The sequence below is a fragment of the Eleginops maclovinus genome, chromosome 3 (genome assembly GCF_036324505.1).
Source record: "Eleginops maclovinus isolate JMC-PN-2008 ecotype Puerto Natales chromosome 3, JC_Emac_rtc_rv5, whole genome shotgun sequence".
In the NCBI taxonomy this organism is placed as follows: Eukaryota; Metazoa; Chordata; class Actinopteri; order Perciformes; family Eleginopidae; genus Eleginops; species Eleginops maclovinus.
Window position 1 is genome coordinate 11,911,398 of NC_086351.1, and position 22,343 is coordinate 11,933,740.

The 22,343-nt window shown below is 43.2% G+C and overlaps 1 protein-coding gene across 4 annotated transcripts in view; it reads right to left on the reverse strand.

The window, feature by feature from the left end:
* Nucleotides 1-1,040: 1,040 nt before the first annotated feature.
* Nucleotides 1,041-22,343, reverse strand: part of galnt1 (UDP-N-acetyl-alpha-D-galactosamine:polypeptide N-acetylgalactosaminyltransferase 1) — a 36,497-nt gene continuing 15,194 nt past the window's right edge. For 3 of the 4 annotated variants that reach the window (XM_063879598.1, XM_063879600.1, XM_063879599.1), the window contains 12 exons: nucleotides 17,688-17,827; nucleotides 17,439-17,607; nucleotides 10,845-11,011; nucleotides 9,455-9,582; nucleotides 9,269-9,348; nucleotides 8,760-8,930; nucleotides 6,821-6,938; nucleotides 6,360-6,540; nucleotides 4,677-4,816; nucleotides 4,431-4,529; nucleotides 4,124-4,258; nucleotides 1,041-3,302 (listed from right to left, as the gene is read on the reverse strand). In XM_063879598.1, the coding sequence (XP_063735668.1) occupies nucleotides 3,156-3,302; nucleotides 4,124-4,258; nucleotides 4,431-4,529; nucleotides 4,677-4,816; nucleotides 6,360-6,540; nucleotides 6,821-6,938; nucleotides 8,760-8,930; nucleotides 9,269-9,348; nucleotides 9,455-9,582; nucleotides 10,845-11,011; nucleotides 17,439-17,607; nucleotides 17,688-17,826 (1,674 nt within the window). In that variant the 5' untranslated portion in view covers nucleotide 17,827 and the 3' untranslated portion in view covers nucleotides 1,041-3,155. Of the gene's footprint in view, nucleotides 3,303-4,123; nucleotides 4,259-4,430; nucleotides 4,530-4,676; nucleotides 4,817-6,359; nucleotides 6,541-6,820; nucleotides 6,939-8,759; nucleotides 8,931-9,268; nucleotides 9,349-9,454; nucleotides 9,583-10,844; nucleotides 11,012-17,438; nucleotides 17,608-17,687; nucleotides 17,828-18,359; nucleotides 18,710-22,343 lie in introns of those variants that run through there. The other variant, XM_063879597.1, reaches the window with a different exon arrangement.

Below are 22,343 nucleotides of genomic sequence, written 5' to 3' on the forward strand. Positions count from 1 at the left end.
CGCCGCCTTATTCAGCTTTGATCCATTTCTTCAGATCAAAGCCTGCAAACAGTTCTTCTGAAGTCTGCTGCACATAAACCATGGCACAGTCTTCCTGATCTCATCCAGATCTCATTAATGGCCGTATCTCTTATTTCCTTCACACATAGTGAGGTGTCTGATTGAAGTAGACTGACTAGAATGGATGGTCAACTTCAACGTGTAATGAGAATCTGCATGAAAACATTACACTATCTATACAAAAAACCATCAACAGAGAACCAGCATATTTACTTTAAGGTGTGCATGCAAAATACTGTACGTCTTCCTGATAGCTCTAACCTTGACCCAGGAATAATTGAACAGATCAAGTAAAGGAGTTTGAACAATCCACTCTACACAAAATATACAGTGAGTCTGCTGTGCGACAGTATTATCCACTGGAGTCCTAACGCATCGTGAGACATAGCCATGTGTCAACAAAGGCATTTTAAAGAAGATTGCAAACTAATTAACAGGGATGTTAACAATGCAAGATTTAAAACGAAATAAATGTGTGTCAAAGGAAATGCATTCGAAAACATCAAAGAATCACACGTTGCCTTTTAGTGATAATATAGGAAAAGGGTACTTCACACACCACGGGGAAGTTAGTTAGGGGGATAATTATTTGAAAGACATTTACCACAGGCATTTACTGTAGTAAACTGTCAGAGAATTACCATTTGAATTAACCAAACTAACTTTATTTAAAAAAATAAAGTAAGGGAGCGCTAAAATTCAATATAAAGTGGATGTGTCTTATTTGTTCAGAGCAACATCTGGTTTGTATTGGGGATCAATGAGTAACATTACATGGAAGCTATTGAACATCGTCTTTGAATACCAGTCTTCACATAAAATAAAAAAAACACCAAAATCCTATAAAAAAAATGATACCTACTTCTCCAGAATAAAAAGACTGTCTCTCCAATATCCAACCTAAGAGTAATTTCATGTGGTGAGAAAACTGTGTTTTATGAGTGTGTGTGTGTACTAGTACAGACACAAGGAGGCAGAAATCATTGTCCTGGTGTTCTGTAAACTTTTTCACCTTTATTTTCTACATTTGGATCAGCTCAGTGTGGAAGCCTGGACATGTCAGAGTAACTTCAACCCCCCCCCTCCCCCTCCAAAGAATCTGAAACACCGTTACACACCCTCTGTCGCACAATCAAAAAAAACCTTTCACATCTTTCCCACTCAGTCACTCGCTCAGTCGACAGCCTCTCACCATCATGTCCACAACGAAGATGAACCAGTGTCCTACGTGTAAACCCTCCTCCACTGGAGGAAGCTCAAATGGTGAAAACCTTTATGAAACCACCTCTCCTGCTCTGACTCGCAGGAGTGATACAAAGAAAAAGAATAAAGAAAGCATGATGGTTGAAAGTAGACACACTGATGTAAGCGCTCAGCTGTCTGGCTGACTGAGATATGAACAGTGAAATACTGCAGGTGAGTTTGCACAGTGAGATATGTAGTAATGGATTAAGATATGCCTGCTGCTGTGCTCTCTGTAATGCACGGTACAACTCCACACTCCCTTCAATCTGTCCCTGATGAAGTCTGCTAACACCTCAGCGATGTCTCTTTGATATTCTAACAACCGCTTCCCAGGCTTCCTTTCCTGCTGCAGATATGTCCACGGGAGAGTGCAAAGACTCAGCTCTGTTTAGAAAATAAAAGCAGCTTCTGCTCTTATGTACAACATACACAGGGACACGCTGATCTGACGTCAGTCTACGCTACGGGCTCTGTCCAACAGCCAGGAATCTTCGAGCTGTTTCTCCTGGTAAACAGGGATCTGATTGACAGGGGGATTACACACACACACACACACACACGCACGCACGCACGCACGCACACACGCACACCCACCCATCCATCCATCCACACACTCCACTGGAGGAAAGAAGCCCTTGGAGTGTATTTTTTTAAGAGGTCATTGAGAAGAAGATATGACTAAATGAATTAAAGTATCAGGCTAGAGCAGCCTTTTTCCTATATGTATACAGGATCTGTGTGTGTGTGTGTGTGTGTGTGAATGTAGTGCCTTATGGGAGAGTTCCCTATTGTTTAACACTACATTGGGCAGTGAATATCAGTAACAGTTCTGTGTGTGTGTGTTTGTAAGCTCTATGTTAAACATCTTTAAAGACGACAGACAGACTAGGGTTACTGCTCTGTGGCAATCTCACAGGACTGTAGAAACAGACAAAGCCATGTAAAAACGTGACATAGAAATCTCAAGATATCACAAACATCATATTTCTATCTCTAGATCTCTGCGGAGGGCAGACGTCGGGTCCTTTTTTTAGTTTGTGCAGTCCTGTATAAATTCCTCAGCGGGGAAGCTTCAGTCTGTAGGATGAGATGCCGAGGAGTAACACCAGAGGGAGACATTCACTGCTGCAAAACTGTAGGAGGGGCTCTGACACACACCCACACCCACACACACACACACACACAGACACACAGTCTCACACATACACTTACAAATCTTCTTCATAGTCGTTCATTTTTAAAATCCTTTACAAAATTAAATTAAAAAAAGAGAAATCAAAGAAATTCAGCCCCCATCTCAAAACCATACATTCATCTGAGAGAACACACACCCATTCACACACACACACACACACACACACACACACACCCATTCACACACACACACACACACACACACCCATTCACTCACACACACGTACACACACTCTTTCATAAGAGGCAGTCAGTAAACGTGATGAGTTGAAGGGTGGATTGCTTTGTCCAGGGAAGCTGTGAGGGCAACCGTCCTCTCCACTGGCCAGTCTCATATCCGCGCCCAGCGAGCGAGTCACTCTCTTCAGTTTAAATTCTCTTTAAAAAAACAAAAAACAAAAGTAAAACCACAGCCATCGTCTCCTAGAGGGAGTCTTTCCTCTTCTCTCGCTCTGAGGAGGGTCAAACACGCTCCTCCCTCTGATCTCTGGCAGAGGTAGTACCGTCCAATACGTCCTCCTCTCGTCCCGAATCCCCTCGTGGGAAGTCTCTCCTTTCCTTGAGCCCGAATTTAATAAACACGTCTGTTCCCCTGATTGCTCACTCTGGGCCACTATGTGTGTGAGTGTGTGTGTTTGTGAGTGTGTGGATTGTGGTCAGAAGACTTCTGGTAGTGTGACGTTGCGCAGTAGCCACTGTTGGGAGCGTGTGTGTGTGCAGTCTTTGACGCTGGGCACCTGGCTGTCCTCCTCGCTGGCCTTGTCCAGACACTGGTTGCTGTTGACGTGGATCAGGGTCAGCTTCTGCACAGAGGAAACACAGAGAGAGAGAGTGTGAGGAGGGGAGGAGCACAAATCATGCTTTTGTTTGATGATTGGAATTCACCAGGGCATGTTACTAAATACCAATCTAAATATCTGGAGACAGGGCGTCTCATTTGAATTTTTTCACCCAATTTTTCCTCAGTGTGAGGCATGCTGTGGTGGGTTTGTGTCATGTGAAAACTATGGTTTGTTTCACAATAAATATTCCACCAACTGAAATGACAAGCGATCCTGAATTTATGGCGTCACATTGTATTTGCTCTGGGAATAAACTGGGTTTATTATTTTCAGTTTTAGAAAATATCTGGGAAATGCTTTCTGTTTATCAAGAAACCGTTGAAAACATCAAAATAAAGGAATAAACCAAAAATGAAGGAGTAAACACTTTCTTTACTCAGATTGTACATAATCAGCACCTCATTTACATATTGTTCCCATCAATTGTTCTCTTCCCTTTTTATATAACGGGTAATATAAGTATTTTCGGAACAGTGCTTATGCAGGAGGACATTGCTTGTTGTAAACAACAGTGATCAGTGTATCCAAAGTGCAGTTTGGAGACATAACATGTGGAAAAAATTAAGAGACCAGCATTATCTTTTTCTCTAGTTTTATTATTTATAGGTTTGTCTTTTTTTTTTATTGTATTCTCTTAACTACTGACAATATTTATCTGTGTTGGAATTCAACAGACACTGGAATGGCTGCCATACATGTAGAGATAAAGATTTAAGAACAATGTGGAGTGGTCTCTTAATTTTTTCCGGAGCATTGTGTACATGTTCATGTTTTCCACTCACCACGGGGTCGTAATCCCAGAGCTGGTTGCCTTTGAGATGATGGCACTTGAGCATCATGACGGGTCCATTTAGTTTGGACACGTCGAGACACAAGTCGTCTGTCCTGATCTCCTTATTGGCCGTGTAAGAGAAAACCTGCACATAACACACAGGTTCCAAGTTTAAAAACTCTTTCTCTTTATGCTGTCTTCCATTACTCCTTATCTCCTTTCTGTCAGCACCCAAAGCTAAGAGGACCAAATTTGAGGGTTGGAATATGAACAAAATCCTTATTTTGTGTGAGTAAGTGTCTTTCTCCCTCAGATACCTGGTTGCCTCCCATGCCGTGGCAGTTAAAAATGCCGACTTTCTCATTCTCCTTGCGGGCCATGTTATCCAGGCACTGGTTGGTCTCCACGTTACGGATCTGAGCAGAGTACACACAGAAAACCACATTAGTACTTCAACATGGAGCCACACCTTGAAGCCAAACAGATTCAGATTCATTGTGTCTGCTTGGATTTCAGCGAAGAGGCAGTGAGCCACAGGTGCATCTCTGTCTGAATGAGTTTACCTCTCCCAGGGAGTAATAGTGTCTGGGGATCTGAGAGTCAGGGTAGACGTTCTCCAGGTACCAGCTGAAGGGTTTACACTGAAGCTTTTGTCTCAGACCCGTGCGAGACGTGATGTCACCGTAGTCCACTTTGGTCACACCTGGACGGACACACACACACACACACACACACAGGTTAGCCTCTATGGCACTAAACTACATTCCTAATGTTTGCTGAGGCTGTTAAATCAATGTAAGGATTATTGAAAGTGCTTCATTTTGTAAGGTACAATGAGGCCTTACAAATGATTTGAAGCCAAACCCAATATATCATAGCAAAGAGTTTATATGTCCTTTCAAAAACGAAGTGACACACAAATATCAAATCTCTCAGGACTAGGTGGAGCTTGCAGCTGCAGTCAGCTTGGTTTCATGACTATGACAAACAAGTAAAAAAACATCTAGTTGTTATAAAAGTGTCCAAACAAACATTTTGAACCAGTCCTGCAGGATACTTCACTTGGCTGCCAGTAGTATATTAAACTGAATAACTAAAAAGCGCGGAACCTGCCTGAGTATTCTGATCAGATCCCTCTTTGATGAGTCTGAGGTATCCCTGCTGCACATTGTTAGAGGCTGTGTTTGGTCAGACTAGCCGCTGAAAAGGCTATAAAAGTTCTCAGGGAAGAGCTGGAAATAGCCCTCTAGTTTAACCTGCAGCACAGCCTGGTTACAGATCTCTGAACTGTCCGCATTTCCTTTTTCTTCAATGATTCATAACCATCTAGTACTGATTCCCCTGGTGCAAAACCACCAGAGCTAACTAGAGCCTTGCAGACATCATTATGAAAGGGAAAAACATCTAACTGCGACCTAGCCACAAAAACAGCAGCAGAAATAAGGCCACAGAAATTGTAACAGCCTGTACAGGTTGCTGTGAGTGACAGGAATAAACTTTGAGGCAGTTTCCTCGCATGACGTCGTCACGTAAACGGCTTCTGTGTGGACTGTATTCACTTTGACATGATGGACACCTTAGTTTACAGACTGTTAATAGCAAAAATTGACCTCCCAAAACTGAAAAGACTAACATGAACATAATCTCACACTGGGAAAGACTTTGAGTGTTCACTCTGTCTATCAGGTCTCAACTGTTAAGAGCCACAGCATGCAGGTGGGTAAGTGTTAAAATTGCAGCAGCGATTACTCTCTGTGCCTGCAGGGGGCCACATTAAAATATCTGCTGCTGTAACTTCTCTTTCTTGCAGGCCGAGCAGATTTGGCATGCTCTGAACAATAACATTACAGCTACGACGAGAGCGTGCTTCCTGCTAAACAATAATGGAATAATTGAGTGTGTTCCAAGCAAGTTTTAAAAGCTGCTTCACATCTCCAAATGTCTTTATTTAGTGTCTTTTGCTTTACTTTTGGCTGTGTCTCCTTTGCCAGCCTGTGTGTGTGTGTGTGTGTGTGTGTGTGTGTGTGTGTGTGTGTGTAAGTCAATAGACGCTTCGAGCGTGAAATTACTCGCCGCCCCCCCATCCCGCTGCAACCGCTGCAATATCGCACTGTCACCGGGTTAATGGATAGATCACACCTGCTACAGAGATTAAACTCCACACATGAGCACATGCATGCAGACTTTCATTAGCACACACACACACACACACACACACACACACACACACACACACACACACACACCAGGAGAGATGATGTAGAAGAAGTTTTTAAATTCATCCATCCAGACTTCTGCCAGGCGTCGGTTGTTTTTGTTGATGATCTGTCCCGTTCCTCCAGGAAACGTGTAAGGAGTTGCCTTTCTGAACACATGGCCCACATGAGAGCATGTGACAATCTCTAGAGTCCCACCGCACTGCCAAATCTGTGAAACACAACAGATTAATATCAACACACACACATGGAGTATGTAGAATAACCACACTGTAAGGCCTCCGCTGGGCGAGGGGTAACGCAGCTTGGTCCTGTCTGAGCTGTGACGGTCTGAATACGTTTGACGCCTGACAGAGTATTAGTTATGTCAACAATTAAGTGAAAGAAGTCAAACTCACAAGTGTAATGCGAATGTTTCAGACACTCCTGAATGACTGCCAGTGCATGGAAGAATACGGTCATGTGAGTTGGCTGCGAGTGTGCTTACTCACTCTGAAAGAGATTTCCAGGTTTTCTCCGCCCCAGATGTCCATGCCTGCGTCATACGTCCCGATCTCTTGGAAATAGTCTCTGTCTATGGAGAACAAGCCGCCTGCCATGGTGGGAGTCCTGGAAAGAAAAGACAGCAGCGTAAATTGAGAGCAAGGTGGGTTAATGGCACTTAATTCACTGAAGGCCGGATTTCTAAAAGGTCAGAGAGTATCTTCAGATCCCATCAGAGTTTTACTTTACGCTGCGCTCCGTCTCTTTTGCTGTTTTCCTGTTTTTTCATTCCCTGTAGTGTGTCAGTGTTAAGTGGACTCGAGGTTCTACCCTATACTTCCCACAAAAAGAATGGTTTTCTTCTTTTTGGATCACGCTTATTTTCTTAACTGCCTGTTTTGCTTTTATTTTACATCCAAGGTCACTCACCAACACATAATACATCGCATACAAACGGCCAAACGCATGAGACATATCCTGAGTGCACAGAGGGTAAAGCGTTCGGCTCAAAGTAGGAAATAATAAGAAACAAAAACACTAGCCCATGAACAAAACACACAGATGTTGTACAACGACCATAAATAATACCAACCATTTATTTATTATGGTACAATAAACCACAATAATAGAAATGTGTTCTTTTTGTTTTTACTTAATAGATATCAAAGCTCTCTAAACTCTTAGCTGAACATTTCTTATTAAAGCCCTTTATCTAAACTTTGCCCGAAAAAGTTACATAGATAAATAAACACAAACATCGCTACACTACAACCAACAACTGTAAATGCAGGGCAGTATTTTGTACTTAGAATTTAAACACTTCTCTGCTTTCGGTCTGAATAAACGCCAGCCGAGTTGACGCAAGGTCATTCTGTGTGTTCAGAGGATTTTATATAAGTCTTCTTCAGACCTTGGATATTTTTTTCTCCCCCTGTAGCTATAAAGAAAAACTTTCCAAATGACCTCAGACTTTCGCACAGTACTTTAAATTGCAAGGTAGACAAGCCCATAATAACAAGTTGAGATGTTAAGGTTTCCTCCTGTGTCGTGACTGAATGAGGCTCATCAGTGTGAGAGCAGCAGGCCGGTAGCTTGTCATGCAATAGATAATGAAAAAACGATTGTTGAATTAGCAGCTATATTTCTTTACGCAGACGTGAGAAGCTGTTTTCCGACTTATACTCATTTCCCACGTGTTACACCGGCTTCATTCAGAATATGTGTTTATGTGGAAAAGTTTTTCAATAATATAGAAAGATTTCATAACAGGACATGGCTTGTGTAAATTGTGTCATTAGTCTTAAGTACTTCTTAATTTCCTACCCTGATCCTACAAACCGTTTTTGTTTTTTAGGCCGTTTACAAAACACCCGTAGGAAAATGTTGTCATGCCCAACTGTGAAAAACAACCGAAAACAGCCGCACAGTGTTACATAAGACATATTATGCGTGTGACCTTGAATAATGCTGTACAGCGTGCTTAGGAACAAGAGCAGGAAGAAGAGATGATAGACAGGCAGGAATAAGCTCTGAGCCATGAGAAATGATAGCAAAAAATAAGCTACACAGAGTCTTACATAACATAAGCATCTTGACTTAAGCCGTTCAATCTATTCTGTCAGTGTTTGTCCCTCGAGAACATTTTAAGATTATTAACTGTGGTAAAGTTTGATTGCTCAGTGCAAATCAATTCTGAATGCTATCAGCAACGCTAACCCTCTCAGGCTACAAGTTATTTTAAACAGCTGACTGACAGAGTTAGTCTGAATGATCATGTGGTCCTTTACTAATGATTCAACCTTGTCCCTGTAGGCCAATTCTCTTCTCACTTGACCACACAGGGAAGGGTGAGGGTCAGCTGCACAACAGCACCCTGGGGCTGCTGGGGGATTTAAAGATTCCTCAAAAAGGCGAGGCAGACCCGGATCACCCCGCTGTATCACGAACCTGACGGGCAGCGTGCGGTCTCCTTTGCGGCGGTCCATCTCTCTCTGCGGTACAGGGTACCAGCGGAAGTTGAGCTTCCAGTTGAAGCCCCCGTACGTCATGTCGGATCCCGCCATGTACTCGAACGTGTCATCACTGATCACATCGATGATGGGGCACACCACCGTACTCCTACAGCAAACATCAACATGGCACATTAATCAGTCCATCACTCAGGTAGTCATCAATCACAAGTAAATCCTATGTGTGGTGTGTGTGTGTGTGTGTGTGTGTGTGTGTGTGTGTGTGTGTGTGTGTGTGTGTGTGTGTGTGTGTGTGTGTGTGTGTTTATTTGATCACCTGCAGTAAACCAAGAATAAGTCATTAAGAATGAAATAATCACTGGGACAAGCCCCCTGAAGGCTCAACAAAAGTTTATCGATTTTTTTTTAGGTAGTCAGAGGTGTGTATGTGTGTATGTGTGTGTGTGTGTGTGTGTGTGTGTGTGTGTGTGTTTGTGTCTCTCTTACTTGTCTTGCTTAATGCGGGCAAGCAGAGGCTCGAGCCACCCTGTTGTGCATTCACAATGAGCATCCAGGAAGGTTATGACCTAGAAACAAGGAGAGAAAACATTAGACAAACTGAGTCGTGCACACACCATCTGGTGAGCAGATCTCTGGGTAGTTGAAGTCACATATGTGCATGAGCACACACACCTGGCCCGTGGAGATGGACGCTCCCTTAAGGCGAGCACGAATTAGTCCAGACCGCTGCTCCATCCTCACCACTCTGACCGGGACTTCCAGCCTCCGGACGTACTGCTCCAACGGCCGCTTCAGGAAATCTTTCAAAATACAAAGAAACTCATTAATGCAATATGAGAATCCAACACACACACACACACGCTGTACCAACTGTCAAGAGATATCCAATGTGTTTTAATGTTACTACATCACAAACAATAAATAATAAAATCTTTGCATAAAAATGTTAGTTTAAATGAAAGTTTTTTAAATAATTGGTCAGTGGGTGCTTTAAACTGCGGAAGGCATGTGGGAACGCAAAACAGTTCAACAAACGCAGGAAAGACTTTAAAGAAATGCCAACAAAATGGATATTTGGATAGAAACATGTTGTTAATTTTGGAAACGATTGCCACTATGTTTTTAAGTTTGGAGTTTTAGACTTTACAACGCTGTGGAGTTATTGGGATTCAATCTCACACAGCCACTTACAGAAGATCTACTCCTATAAATAGTGATAAGGAGTGTAGCTCAATATTGATGTGCAACTTTGCAAAAACAACAAGTTTAAACACAATCGATGTAGACACAAACCTTCAAATGTTGTTACGAAACTGAATCAGCATTATAAAACAAAGCTTCAACACTATTCGCCTCAGCTCCTCACAAACCACGAGATGGATCTTAAGCCACGCCTCTAAACGGTTCCTCTTGTAGCAACACAGATCAAAGGGAAGTGTGTGTGTGTGTGTGTGTTTGCTTCTGTGAATGCGTCACAGCATGCCTGCCGACAGTCCCTCTACCTGCAGCTAGCTCCCCTACCTGCACCCCCCCCCCACACAGAAACACCCACGCCCTCTGATTTATACCTCGAGGTCCCGTAGGGTGACCTGGTGCTGCAGGGTGGCGGATGAGGGGGGGGGGTGGCGGAAGGGGGGGGGGGGGGGGGGGGTTGGGGGGGAGGGATTGAGGGTAATAACAGAGTGTAATCCCTACGGCTGGCGAATTAAAGACCTAATCTTCCCCAAACAGGGATTAGCAGCATTGCACAGGGAGGAGTGGCACACACAGGCCATATCTGCTGACGGGCTGTTGGGCATCAGCGCAGACACACACACACACACACACACACACACACACACACACACACACACACACACACACACACACACACACACACACACACACACACACACACACACACACACACACACACACACACACACACACACACACACACACACACACACACACACAAGCCTGGCAAAATCATACAGTAGCTCTGAAAAAAATAGGTTAAGCCTCAAACGAGGGGCACAGGCACTGGAGGAATTATATGCAGTGTGTGTGTTTGTGTTTATACCTCTCTCGCTGGCATCGTCCACCAGGACAATCTCCTCCAGCAGAGTGTGTGGAGAGCGGTCAATGACCGAGTGCACGGTGCGCAGCAGAGTGCTCCACGCCTCGTTGTGAAATACAATCACCACGCTGGTGCGAGGAAGATTATCGGGGTATAACTTGTTCTTGCACCTACAAAGAGACAACAAAACAAATCAGAAAACATTTTATTTTAAACTCCCGCTTTCAAATGTGGAATGACAGACATATGTAAATCATTTCAGGACTGAACAGACACCACACAAAGAAGGAACAATAAGAGAATCACATGGAACCTACACAGACAGGGTTATATAAAGGAAATCGCATGTGCAATAAGTTGTAGTCTTTGAACACAGATAAAACTAAGCTGACAGACTGAGCAGGAGAAGAGAAAAACACTCTGGTGGAGACATCACAATCCAGCCTCTGTCTAATCTTGAGAGACTGCTACAGAGAGCTGCAGCTAGATGCGAGTCCACACAAGGGAGCGCTGAACAAGAGTCAAATATCTGGGACTCAAACATCAGCTCTATCGCATCAGTCAGTCATGGAATCACCCCATTAATCAGATCATTGTTTATGGCCTCGTGAAAAATCATATTTTATGGTCTTCAAACTCTGAAAACAGATTATAATGAGCGCGCAGCCGAGCGTGTATTCCCAAATTTAGACGGGCAAAGATGGATACACAGAAATATTGGGTCAGCGTAATGACAGTTGATTAGTGATGCTAATTAGAGACTGAGTCATTATCAGAGCAGTGTAGCACACACACATCAAACTGTCTATGACACACACACACACACGTGAAATTATCACAGAGCAGGCATGACTGGAGATAGGAAGAGCTAGAAACTCCTTCTCGACAATACCCCCTGAGGTTTGCATTGTTTATGTCATTAATTACAAAGGTTGACTTGTTTATGTAACCCCCGACAACATCCGTAAGCAGCATTATGGGTTTAATATTTATCTTGTATCTCTCAGGCAACCATCGGAGGAGTTTTTCTACTTGAGTATTCAAATCAGTTTGCAGGGAAACTTGCTAGAGGCTGCTCGTCTAACGCAGTGAACCTTTACAGAAGTTTGTTTTACTGTTCACTGGTGAAGCAGCACACATTCCCACCTGGCTATCTATAAAAGTATTCTCACATGAATTTCCATAAAAATCAACTGCGGTATTTTATGATACTTTCATTATATATATATATATATATATATATATTGTATATATAGTGGACTGGGAATCGTAGGGTTGCCGGTTCAAGTCCCCGAACAGACTTGAAATATGGAAAGTGGACTGCTACTTGGAGAGGTCCCAGTTTACCTCCTAGGCCCTGCTGTGGTGCCCTTGAGCAAGGCACCGGACACCTTCAATCCCCCCTCCCCGTTGCTCCCCGGGCGCTGCACAATAGCTGCCCACTGCTCCTAGTACTAGGATGGGTTAAATGCAGAGGACCAATTTCACTGTGTGTGCTCTGCTGTGTGCATGTATGTGACAAATAAAGAGGGTTTCATCCTCCGATTCTATTCTATACAGTAACAGAAGATTGAATCCATATTGCAGCTTATAAACACATTCATTACTCTGGCCAATAAAACAGTTTGGGGTTGCAAGAAAAACCATCTTTCAGCTTGTGGGTTCCTGCAAGAGTGATTGATGACATTCGAGGCAGTTTTATTTCAGTGTTATTGAGACTACAGTAGAAGCTGCACAAAAAACACACATTCACACCATACGCTGCAATGTTTTCCCCAAAAATATGTTGCTGAATAAAGCATGTGTCACAAAGAAATTCAAATGTAAATACAGTATGCAAAAGCTTTACAATGGTTTGTCAATCATGTCCACATTTTCAAAGAAATACGTTCATAATCTTCTCACCGACCAAAATAAACAAAGCATTTTCTAGGAAACAGCTTTGAATGAATTCCCATGCACATAAAACAGATGGATTGATTTGCTCAACAGATGGCAGAAAATATGCCATGTTAAATGTTTCCCTTCAGCTATAACAAATGAGGAGTAAGTGACGGGACACAGAGGGTCATTGCAGGTCCAGGGACTCTGCAGGAAGTCATGTATGTGGTCAGATCAGTCTCATAATACACAAATGCACACAGAAGGATTCACACTTGTATTTCAGGATCCACACAAATGTTTTTCAATGCACACACAAATGTGTTCAGTGTCATATAGCTACATCTCAATAAAATCCAAATACAGACAAAGGATTTTTGATCCACACATATTTGTTTTCCTGTGTCAACCCGCTGAACCTGCATACACAAAGAGCTCTCTGTGCATGGATCGCTGTGCATTCGTGTGTGGGTTTTTTGAGACTCCCCTGACGGTCTCCCGATTCGTACTTGTAATGTTTTCCATCTATAGCCAATCAGATATCTCCTCCATTCTAAGCCAATCACATGAGCGCGCCCCCACGAGGGTATGATTTCTTGCGTTCATGACGTAGCGCTTCAAATACGCATTTTGCGTCAACTTCAACATGGCGTCTAGCACAAGTGTAAGTGATAAGTTTCTGCGTGAACGATTAAATATATTTTTGGTATGAATTCTTGTGACGATAGTGATGTGTTACTGTTAGCATGGAAGTAATATAGGTGTTATTAAATTATTATTCAAAATATATCCATTGTGTTTAATGATGGAGTTGAATTGAACATTTAGAGCTAACCTTAAAAAGGATTAACCGGTTAAGGTCCTAGGTAGTCTATTAGCATTATATAGCTAACTTGCCACCTATATTACTTCCATGCTAACAGTAACACATCACTAACGTCACAAGAATTCATACCTAAAACATGTTTAATCTTTCACACAGAGACACTTATCACTTACGCTTGTGCTAGACGCAATGTTGAAGTTGACCTGTCAGCTCCGGACAGCGCAAAATGCGTATATGAAGCGCTACGTCATGAACGCAAGATATCTTACCCTCGTAGGGGCGCGCTCATGTGATTGGCTTAGAATGGAGGAGACATCTGATTGGCTATAGATAGAAAACAATACAAGTACGAATCAGGAGACCCTCAGGGGAGTCTCAAAAAACCCACACACTGCAATGCACAGCGTTCCATGCACAGAAAGCAGTTTGTGTTTGCAGGTTCAGGGGTTTGACACGGAAAACAAATATGTGCGGATCAAAACTACCTATCTGTACATATACATCGGTATTTGGATTTTATTTACATGTATATGAAACTGAACACATTTGTGTGGATCCTGAAATACAAGTGTGAATCTTTCTGTGTGCATTTGTGTAATATGAGACTGATCTGACCACATAGCCATATACCTGCAGGTAGGCTAACTCTGTCTCAGTAACCGTCCAGCACATCGTTTGCGTGTTTTGGTCAAAAGTGAGCTTCTCAAAATGTCATTTATTCATGACAAAACTGAAACCAGCTTGTGATTTCCCAACTCTGACAGATTTAACTCTCCCAAAACCAAATGGAAAATGATCCCTCGTCATAACTCCCCTTCCCCGTGATCATCCAGAGCGCTGGAATGCTTCCTCTCTCCACCGCTGATCCTGACAGGAGGAATGTAAGAGCGACAGAGGAGAGGAGGTCAATAATACACTCTATCCTGCAGCTGCCTCCGGAGCTTGTTAAAAAACACACGCACACAGATTCCCAGTATGTGGAGTGCAGTTGTGGTTGCCCGTACTCACTGCATGAAAGGAAAATTGATGATGGCACAACATGATTCACTGTAAAAACAGAGACACCCTTGGAGTCTTTAAACTTTAACACACAGCCGCTCATTATTTATTTTCTCTGCCCTCAGAAACACAACAACCACTAAGACTGTTCACTTTTCAGATATGATCGTAACTGTGCAGCTGATGGAAGAAACACGATCTGTATCGCCACCAAAACAACATGAATTGACAGATGATGGACAACACATAGTGTCACATGAGGTGGAGTTTAACGACTGAGGAGTGGTTGTGAGTCTTGTGGATCCAAAGAGTAAGTGGAGCAACATTTGGCAACGTGAAGTACGGGTAATGAGTTACAGATTGTTTCTCCAGCCAGTGGATTGTGGGAAAAGTCACAATGGGCAGGGAGACTTGTTATGATTTAACTGCTCTTGCAAATTGTACTCATTTAACTCAGGCGCATATACACAGCCATACATGTATATATGCATTCTCATAAACATGTTGCAGTTAGGGTATAAAAAGGAGACAGTGTCAAGTTGTCTGGAAGGCGTGGTCATGGAAAGTGTTGTCATATATTGCAGCTCCACCCAACCACATGTACATGTACACACCCACACCCACACACACACGCTTCACCGTAATGTCTTGTCCCCTCCTGTTTTTTTTTTTACACTCAACGACCGCACTGCTGAGAATAATGAAAAGAAACCTCAGGGAGTTTCCACTTCAAAGTTTGGGCTAATGGTGACCCGCATGACAATGATGAATTCATTCACGCAGTTTCCCTAAACCTGCTGATCCACACACACACACTCACACACACAAATAAACACAAACGCACTCGAGCCTACCTACACACACAAACACATTGCCGTTCTTGATATTGACTCGGGCTTATCTCCTAATTGGAAAAGCAGATAGACGGAGAGAAGGCTGAGTGAAAACACACCTAGTAATCAACTCTCGCTCAAAGACTAAAACCCATTTCACGGATCAATGTCCCCTTTCTTTCCCGCCTGTCTAGTGTGAATATGACCCTGCCTGTCAGTCTCGTGTCTGTCAGTCAGTCTTTCTGCCGATAGCTCTGAAAACCTTTATTACTGATCTATGCATGTTCCTCGGATGATGGCATGAAGGGGTAGAGGAGGGGAGGGGAGGCCGGGCTGGTTTCCACCTGTTTGAACTAACCTCGACATATCTTCTAAGCTGCAGGTCGGATGCACACCTGTCTGCCTCTCTCTGGCACTGGCAGACACTTAAGTGACACTAAACTCCTCTTTATAGAGAAGAAGGACTTCCAGATTGCACATGTAACCTAGTATTACTGCAGTGAAATAAAAAAAGGGGCAGTGTGAAATGGTATCATTACCTCCTTAATGATCCCACTTCCTTATGAAGCAGGACAACGTGGGATCTATGTTTTGGGGGAACTAATGGGCTATAGTCATGGAGAGAAAGGCAGTTTGATTTTATAGGACGGGCTGAAATGTGAAATGATTCAAAAATATGTCATTACTGTATTGGTTGGACCTTTTAGCTTGTGCAGCAGCAGGTCACCACATGAAACACTGTGCCGTTGGCATAACTTGTACTAGTTCTAATCTGGTTTTGAGTCTGCACTGTGATAATGTGTCTCTTTGCATATTGATGGCGCTACACAACTGTAGTTTGGTTCGTTTGGACCAGACAAGAAGAAAAGAGGATATATTGTTGCATATTAGTTCTGGTCCTTTGCCTGTTCGAACTGGATTTTCAGAAAACAAACCAAAAGCCATGGGTAGGTCATACTGACTGACGTGATATCTCATTCATGGAGAGTTTTGGCCGCTGTCATGATCTGGGTCATCAGTGTAACATGAAGCCGCTTTAGGAAATCCCAACCCAGAGACTCGTCATGCTGCACTCTAAAGCTCTTGCTGTGTTAGTATATGTACTGCTGTGTCACAAGGAGCTCACACAGAAATACAGTACGAGCCGTCATAGTAATTATATGCTGCAGACGAGGCTTTGCACCAATACTACAGAGGGGGATGACTACAGCATTTTTATTCATCAACTGCATATTCACAAAAGTCAACAGAACACAACGATTTTAACTGATTTTGAATCCCACATTTGTGATACATTCATAGCTGATTTACATAAATATGTACCTTGCTTTTGCTGGTGGCTTCCTGTACAGTTCACCCTGAGCAGATGGTTTAACAGCAGTTTCACTTTTGTAGCAATTGCTTTCAGATCACAAACAAACTGCACTAGAGTTTGTTTATTTCTCAGGCCTTATTTCAAGTGTGGTTATTAAGTTCTCAGCAGAGTTAAATTGACAGCTTTCCCACCAGCCCAAAGCAGTTGCAGCTAACTAACAAAAGACTGATTTTGAGCGATCACTTTATGGTGTGCAGTTGGGACACTTTCTAGGCCGTTCATATGCCCGTCGAAGCTTTCAGGCCACACCCTGTCTAAATCGCTGACTGTGCTTTATTGTTTTAATTCACTCTGTAAAAGCACACTGCCTCTATCTTACATAACTTTGAAAGGATTTGCTGTGTTTTTAATGTCATCATTTATCGTCATAGGCTCGATATTGTATTTAACTATAAAATACATATTATGTCCTTTAGTAAAACACTTCATATAAAACTAAAAGGTAATTATAGTTTTTTGCCGAGGTTCTCCTATCTTCCCTGAGTTACGCAGCTGCACATCTGCTGTTCCGCTCTTTGTGGTTAATCCTAACCTTTACAGATCAACTGTGGCTCTCTGTGGGACTGATTGTGCAGCGTTCTGGCCAGACGTCCAACTGTGGATACCAGTGATAAGCATTTTGAGTGGAGCTTAATGAGTGGAATAAGACAGGACAGACGATTAGCTGCAGGGAGGCTGCTCACCCCTCCAGGCGGACGTCAGGCAGTGACCGGTTGAGAGCAATCATCTCAGAGGCCATGAGGTTGAACTGGTTGATCTTGAACATTTCCTTCATCTTTTCCTGGTTGTCCTTCGGGATCACCACAGGCTTCCCCCCTTCACCGGGCCCGTCCCGCGGCCTGGTGAGGGCATCTGCAGCATAGACACACACACGCAGATGAGAGTGTGTCTCATTGGTCTCAATTATTTTTTGTGTGGCAATATTCACTCACCTTGTCTCCCCGGCAGCCCTCTCTCCTTTTTGTCATCGCACTTGTTGCACTCGCTGAAGTAGAGCAGAATGAACATATCCAACATCACCCACACCAGAGAGGTGGCCAAAATCACCTTACAGTAGGCGAACCTCCGCATCCTAAGAAAGACATGAGAGTGGAAGAGAGGAATGTTTAAAGCTCTGGCTGAGGTGAGGAGTGATGGTTCACACAATCACAGTCTCTGCAGAGGAGATCACACCTATTTCTTTACTCATACCTCCCCACTTCCTCCCCTCTGCACATATCCCAACACCTCCATTTGTCCTTCTGCATACCTGTCTGTCTGTCTCACAGCTTTTATCTTACGGCTGTCAAAATGAGCACTGTGCATTGCTGAATTTCTGTTTCACTCCAGATAAAAAACTGTAAATCTACAGGCACATTTGTTATGTTTCGGTTAGTGTCATTCGCTTTTACAAGCAAGGTTAACATAGATATGTGTGTTTTGGATGGGATGTTTTATGAAATCTTAGCAAAGCTTTAGCTGATTTGAAGGCTAAGTTAAACAACGGAAACAGACATCTTCTGTGTCCGATTTCCCAAACACCCTGCAGAATACAAGCCAATCGTCCCTTTATGCGTGTAACATACCAAATCCTTATGTGCTAAAGTGCAATCAGAAACACTCACAGGTAAGCACACACACAGAGCAGTGAGAGAGGAGCGCTGATAGTAATTGCTTTACTTTGGCAGGCAGCGAGAGACAGACACAGCCACATTAAAATTCCTCTGCTCCCTTTCCCTCTCTCCTCCAGCTCCGTGTCTCCTCTCGTTGGCTGATTCTCTGCCTCACTGATCCCTCAGGTTGCCGCAGCACTAGCAGGAGGAAGAAAATTAATTTGGCCACGGTGATTTCTCTCGTGCCCCTGGGAGGGAAAAAGAAATGTTTGTGCATAGCTAGCTTAGCTTAGCTTTGTTTAGCTTTGCTTAGCAGCCACCGAGGATGAAGAACTGCAGAGTGGCCTTCTAAATTCAACCTGATAGGATTCTGGCTGCACAAAACGCCTCCCACAGCAGTTCCCTCAAAGTTTCCTTTTTTTTCAGATGTTTGTGCCTGTTGAGCCAGATAGTTTCCTGACAGCGTAATAGTATGTGACCAGTTTTAGCTGATTAAAGCTATGAAGTATATATTTTGTATGCAAGTAAATGGTAACATACACTGCCCGGCCAAAAAAAAGGTCACAAGCCTGTGGGGGCAGTGCTATGATCTGGGGTTGCTGCAGTTGGTCTGGTCTAGGTTCAGCAACGTTATGTGCCCAAAGAATGAGGTCAGCTGACTACCTGAATATACTGAATGACCAGGTTATTCCATCAATGGATTTTTTCTTCCCTGATGGCACAGGCATGTTCCAAGATGACAATGCCAGGATCCGTCGGGCTCAAATTGTGAAAGAGTGGTTCAGGGAGCATGAGACATCTTTTTCACACATGGATTGGCCGCCACAGAGTCCAGACCTGAACCCGATGGAGAATCTTTGGGATGTGCTGGAGAAGACTTTGCGCAGTGGTCCGAATCTCCCATCATCAATACAAGATCTTGGCAAAAAATGTATGCAACTCTGGACAGAAATAAATGTTGTGACATTGCAGAAGCTTGTGGAAACGATGCCACAGCGAATGCTTGCCGTCATCAAAGCTAAAGGCGGTCCAACGAAAGTATAATAAAATATAAAAAAGTAGTTCAACATTTTCTAAAAACTAGGAATTTTAGGATAAATGTTAAAGTTTCAAATCCCCCAGCCCTAACGAAGTAAATGTATAGATAATAATGTTTAAATGTAAGATAAACAATACAGAAGTCCGAGCACGTTTCACACACCTTTTAATTCCTAGTTTTGTAAAGAACCTCATTTACCATGGTGTGTGTGTGTGTGTGTGTGTGTGTGTGTGTGTGTATATAAATGGCATGTTCGCACCATTGATTGCAGTTATAGTTCACACACAAAAGGTGTTACTATGTGTGCAGTAAGTGTAGAGACACCACATTTGTGACAGATGAAAGCAATAGTATGATACTATATCTTATCATAGCTTGGTTTATACACCTACTTTCTTCGTTATTCAATCTGTATCTGTATTTTTATGTTAGCCAAAGTTAAATACCCAGGTTATCTCCATTTTTCATTATTCGTAACCCTACACAGTACAACATAGATGTGGTAAAAGACTTAAAAACCCTATCTGGTACAAACCTTTTAGTAACCATTCGGAAATGTAACAGATCCTCCCAAGCTTCCTCTACTGATCAAATTGCTTGTCTCACTGTATGCTTCACTCCTCTAAAAATTCCTGAAATTCCAGTATCAGCGGGACGCCTGAAATCAGTCTCTGCTCTACAATGCCTCTCTTCTCAGTTTGTGTGACCGCTGCTTGTTTTCCGGCCCGGCTTGACCTCCAACACAGTAACATGATAAAACCCGATATCACAGCAGGAACTTGGATCCTTTTCACCTTTCCTGGCGCACGGGTAGAGCTCGGCACATATGCCAAACACATAACAGCACACTGGAGCGAGACATGCTCACATGGAGGCACTCGGCCACAGAAAAGCAAGCATATATTCTTGCTCACAAAGTCGTGTCGAAATGCTGTCAAGATATGTCAACCACTTTCTTTGAATGCTATTTGATCGCAGTGGAAGTAACAGAAGTCGACAGCAGCGCTCCAAGCCACAGCAGAGGAGGTTTATAAACATGTACATTGACTCAACACACTTTTCTATCACCGTGTTTCAGCCGTGCCTCTCCACTCACTGTTTTTCTAATCAGGCATGGCAGAGGACACCTTAGGTCTCCTCTGTGCTCACTGCAGCCCCGGGCCCTGTTCATGTGTGTGTGTGTGTGTGTTGCATATGTGAGTGTGTGTCAGTTTAGTTTATGTAGGCGCTAGTCTCTTTGAAGTCTCTTTTAAAAAGCCTGGCTCCCTACACATTAAACAAGACACACAAATCTCCATCTGCGCGCCCTCTACCTAATCCATTAACATATCACGTTCCCTCCATCTTTCTTTTATTTCTCCATCCTCGCTCTTTCTCTCTCAGCCACCCCACCCCCACTCCCCTGTTCGTCTCTTAGTGATGTCGTCTCCTTTCAAGAGCGGTTGCCATCACTACTTCCCTACAAGAACACAATTTCCCCCTTCACATCCTTCTCAGTTTCTCTCTTCATATCCCCTCCTCTGCTCTTCTCCACAGGCCTAATCCCCCTTTAGAGATTGCACAACCACAGTTTCTCACAACCACTTGGAAAAACTGTGGAGCGAGAGGATCCAGGACTTCACTCGCTTCACAATTTACAGCTTGGAGCGGGGTTCCTCCCTTCTGGGGTTTTCATGTTTATATGTGTCACAGAAAATGAAGAGGGAGGAGAGATAGTGTTTATATGAGGGAGTGCCAATGAGAGAGGAGGATTTATGTGTTACTAATCAACACAAAGTTTGCGCTGCTAATTCATATAATAAACGACAAACTGTTTATTTGCTTGCTCTCTGAACAGCCTAGTTTATTCTCTATGAAACCAGATGCCTTTTAATCAAACCACTCTCTCCGTCATAAACTAGCGTGTAAAAATGTAGCTCTTTGAAGCTCCTTCGGTGAGAAAACTGAAAACTATGGTGCTATCAAAGTACATGAGCTGTCCTCTGCTAATATGGGCTTGATAAGCTCGACAACCCTGATGGGACTGGCGATTTTCAGAACAGTTCAACTAGAGCAGAACGAGGAAGAGGCTAATATTAGGGAACTGAAACAGAACAAGGCCGCCTGAAGCCCTGCATTCATGGCTCTCTATGGAGTAGCTGAGGTAAACTGCTGCTACTGGCAAATAGGTTGGGGTCACTTCATTTACCATACATAACCTTTACTGCAGATACTTTCCATGAAGCAGGAGAGCGAGACCAGGCTTGGGATAGAGACGGAGAGAGACAGAGTGTACACAGCACCTGAGGATATATTCACAGAATGCATTTAGTACTGCAGGTCTACCCTGTATGAGGGAATTCACATTTATATATTGCTTCACAAATTTACAAGGTTTGCCTCAGGGTTTCATCCCCTAATAAAAGTTGAAAGAGCAAAGGAGTAGTTTGACACTGAAAACACCATAAACATAAACAGCTATTTTATGAATGTTGCTATAGTTTAGGTTGTAATCTGAAACTGTATTGATCACGAAAAGAAATCGGCCAGCAACTGCGTGGTTAGCCACCGCGGCTAACAATTTTTGTTGGAAATCCCTAATTTGTATATGTGATATGTTTTCATTCGATTCATGACGGCTTTGAATATTAGGGCTACCTTCTAAACATCGATGATTTAAATCATCCTTCTTGAAGTCATTCTTCCCTTTTCAAGCAATGCCGTTGTGGATGGAGCATCAAAGGATAACAGCATAGCAGTGTTCACACTTTAACAAACACAGTGTGGTCTTACATTGACCTGACTACAACGCTCCGATGGAGAGGAAATTGACACAGAGAGGGTGATAGAAGCAGAGACGGTAACGGAGGGCACCGTCTCTGCTCCAGAGTTTTGACGCTTGTTTACCTTCTCTACTAAGGTTCGATATGATTGACACTTCAGCTTGAACCTGTCAGACGCCACACAAGCAGGGCGCG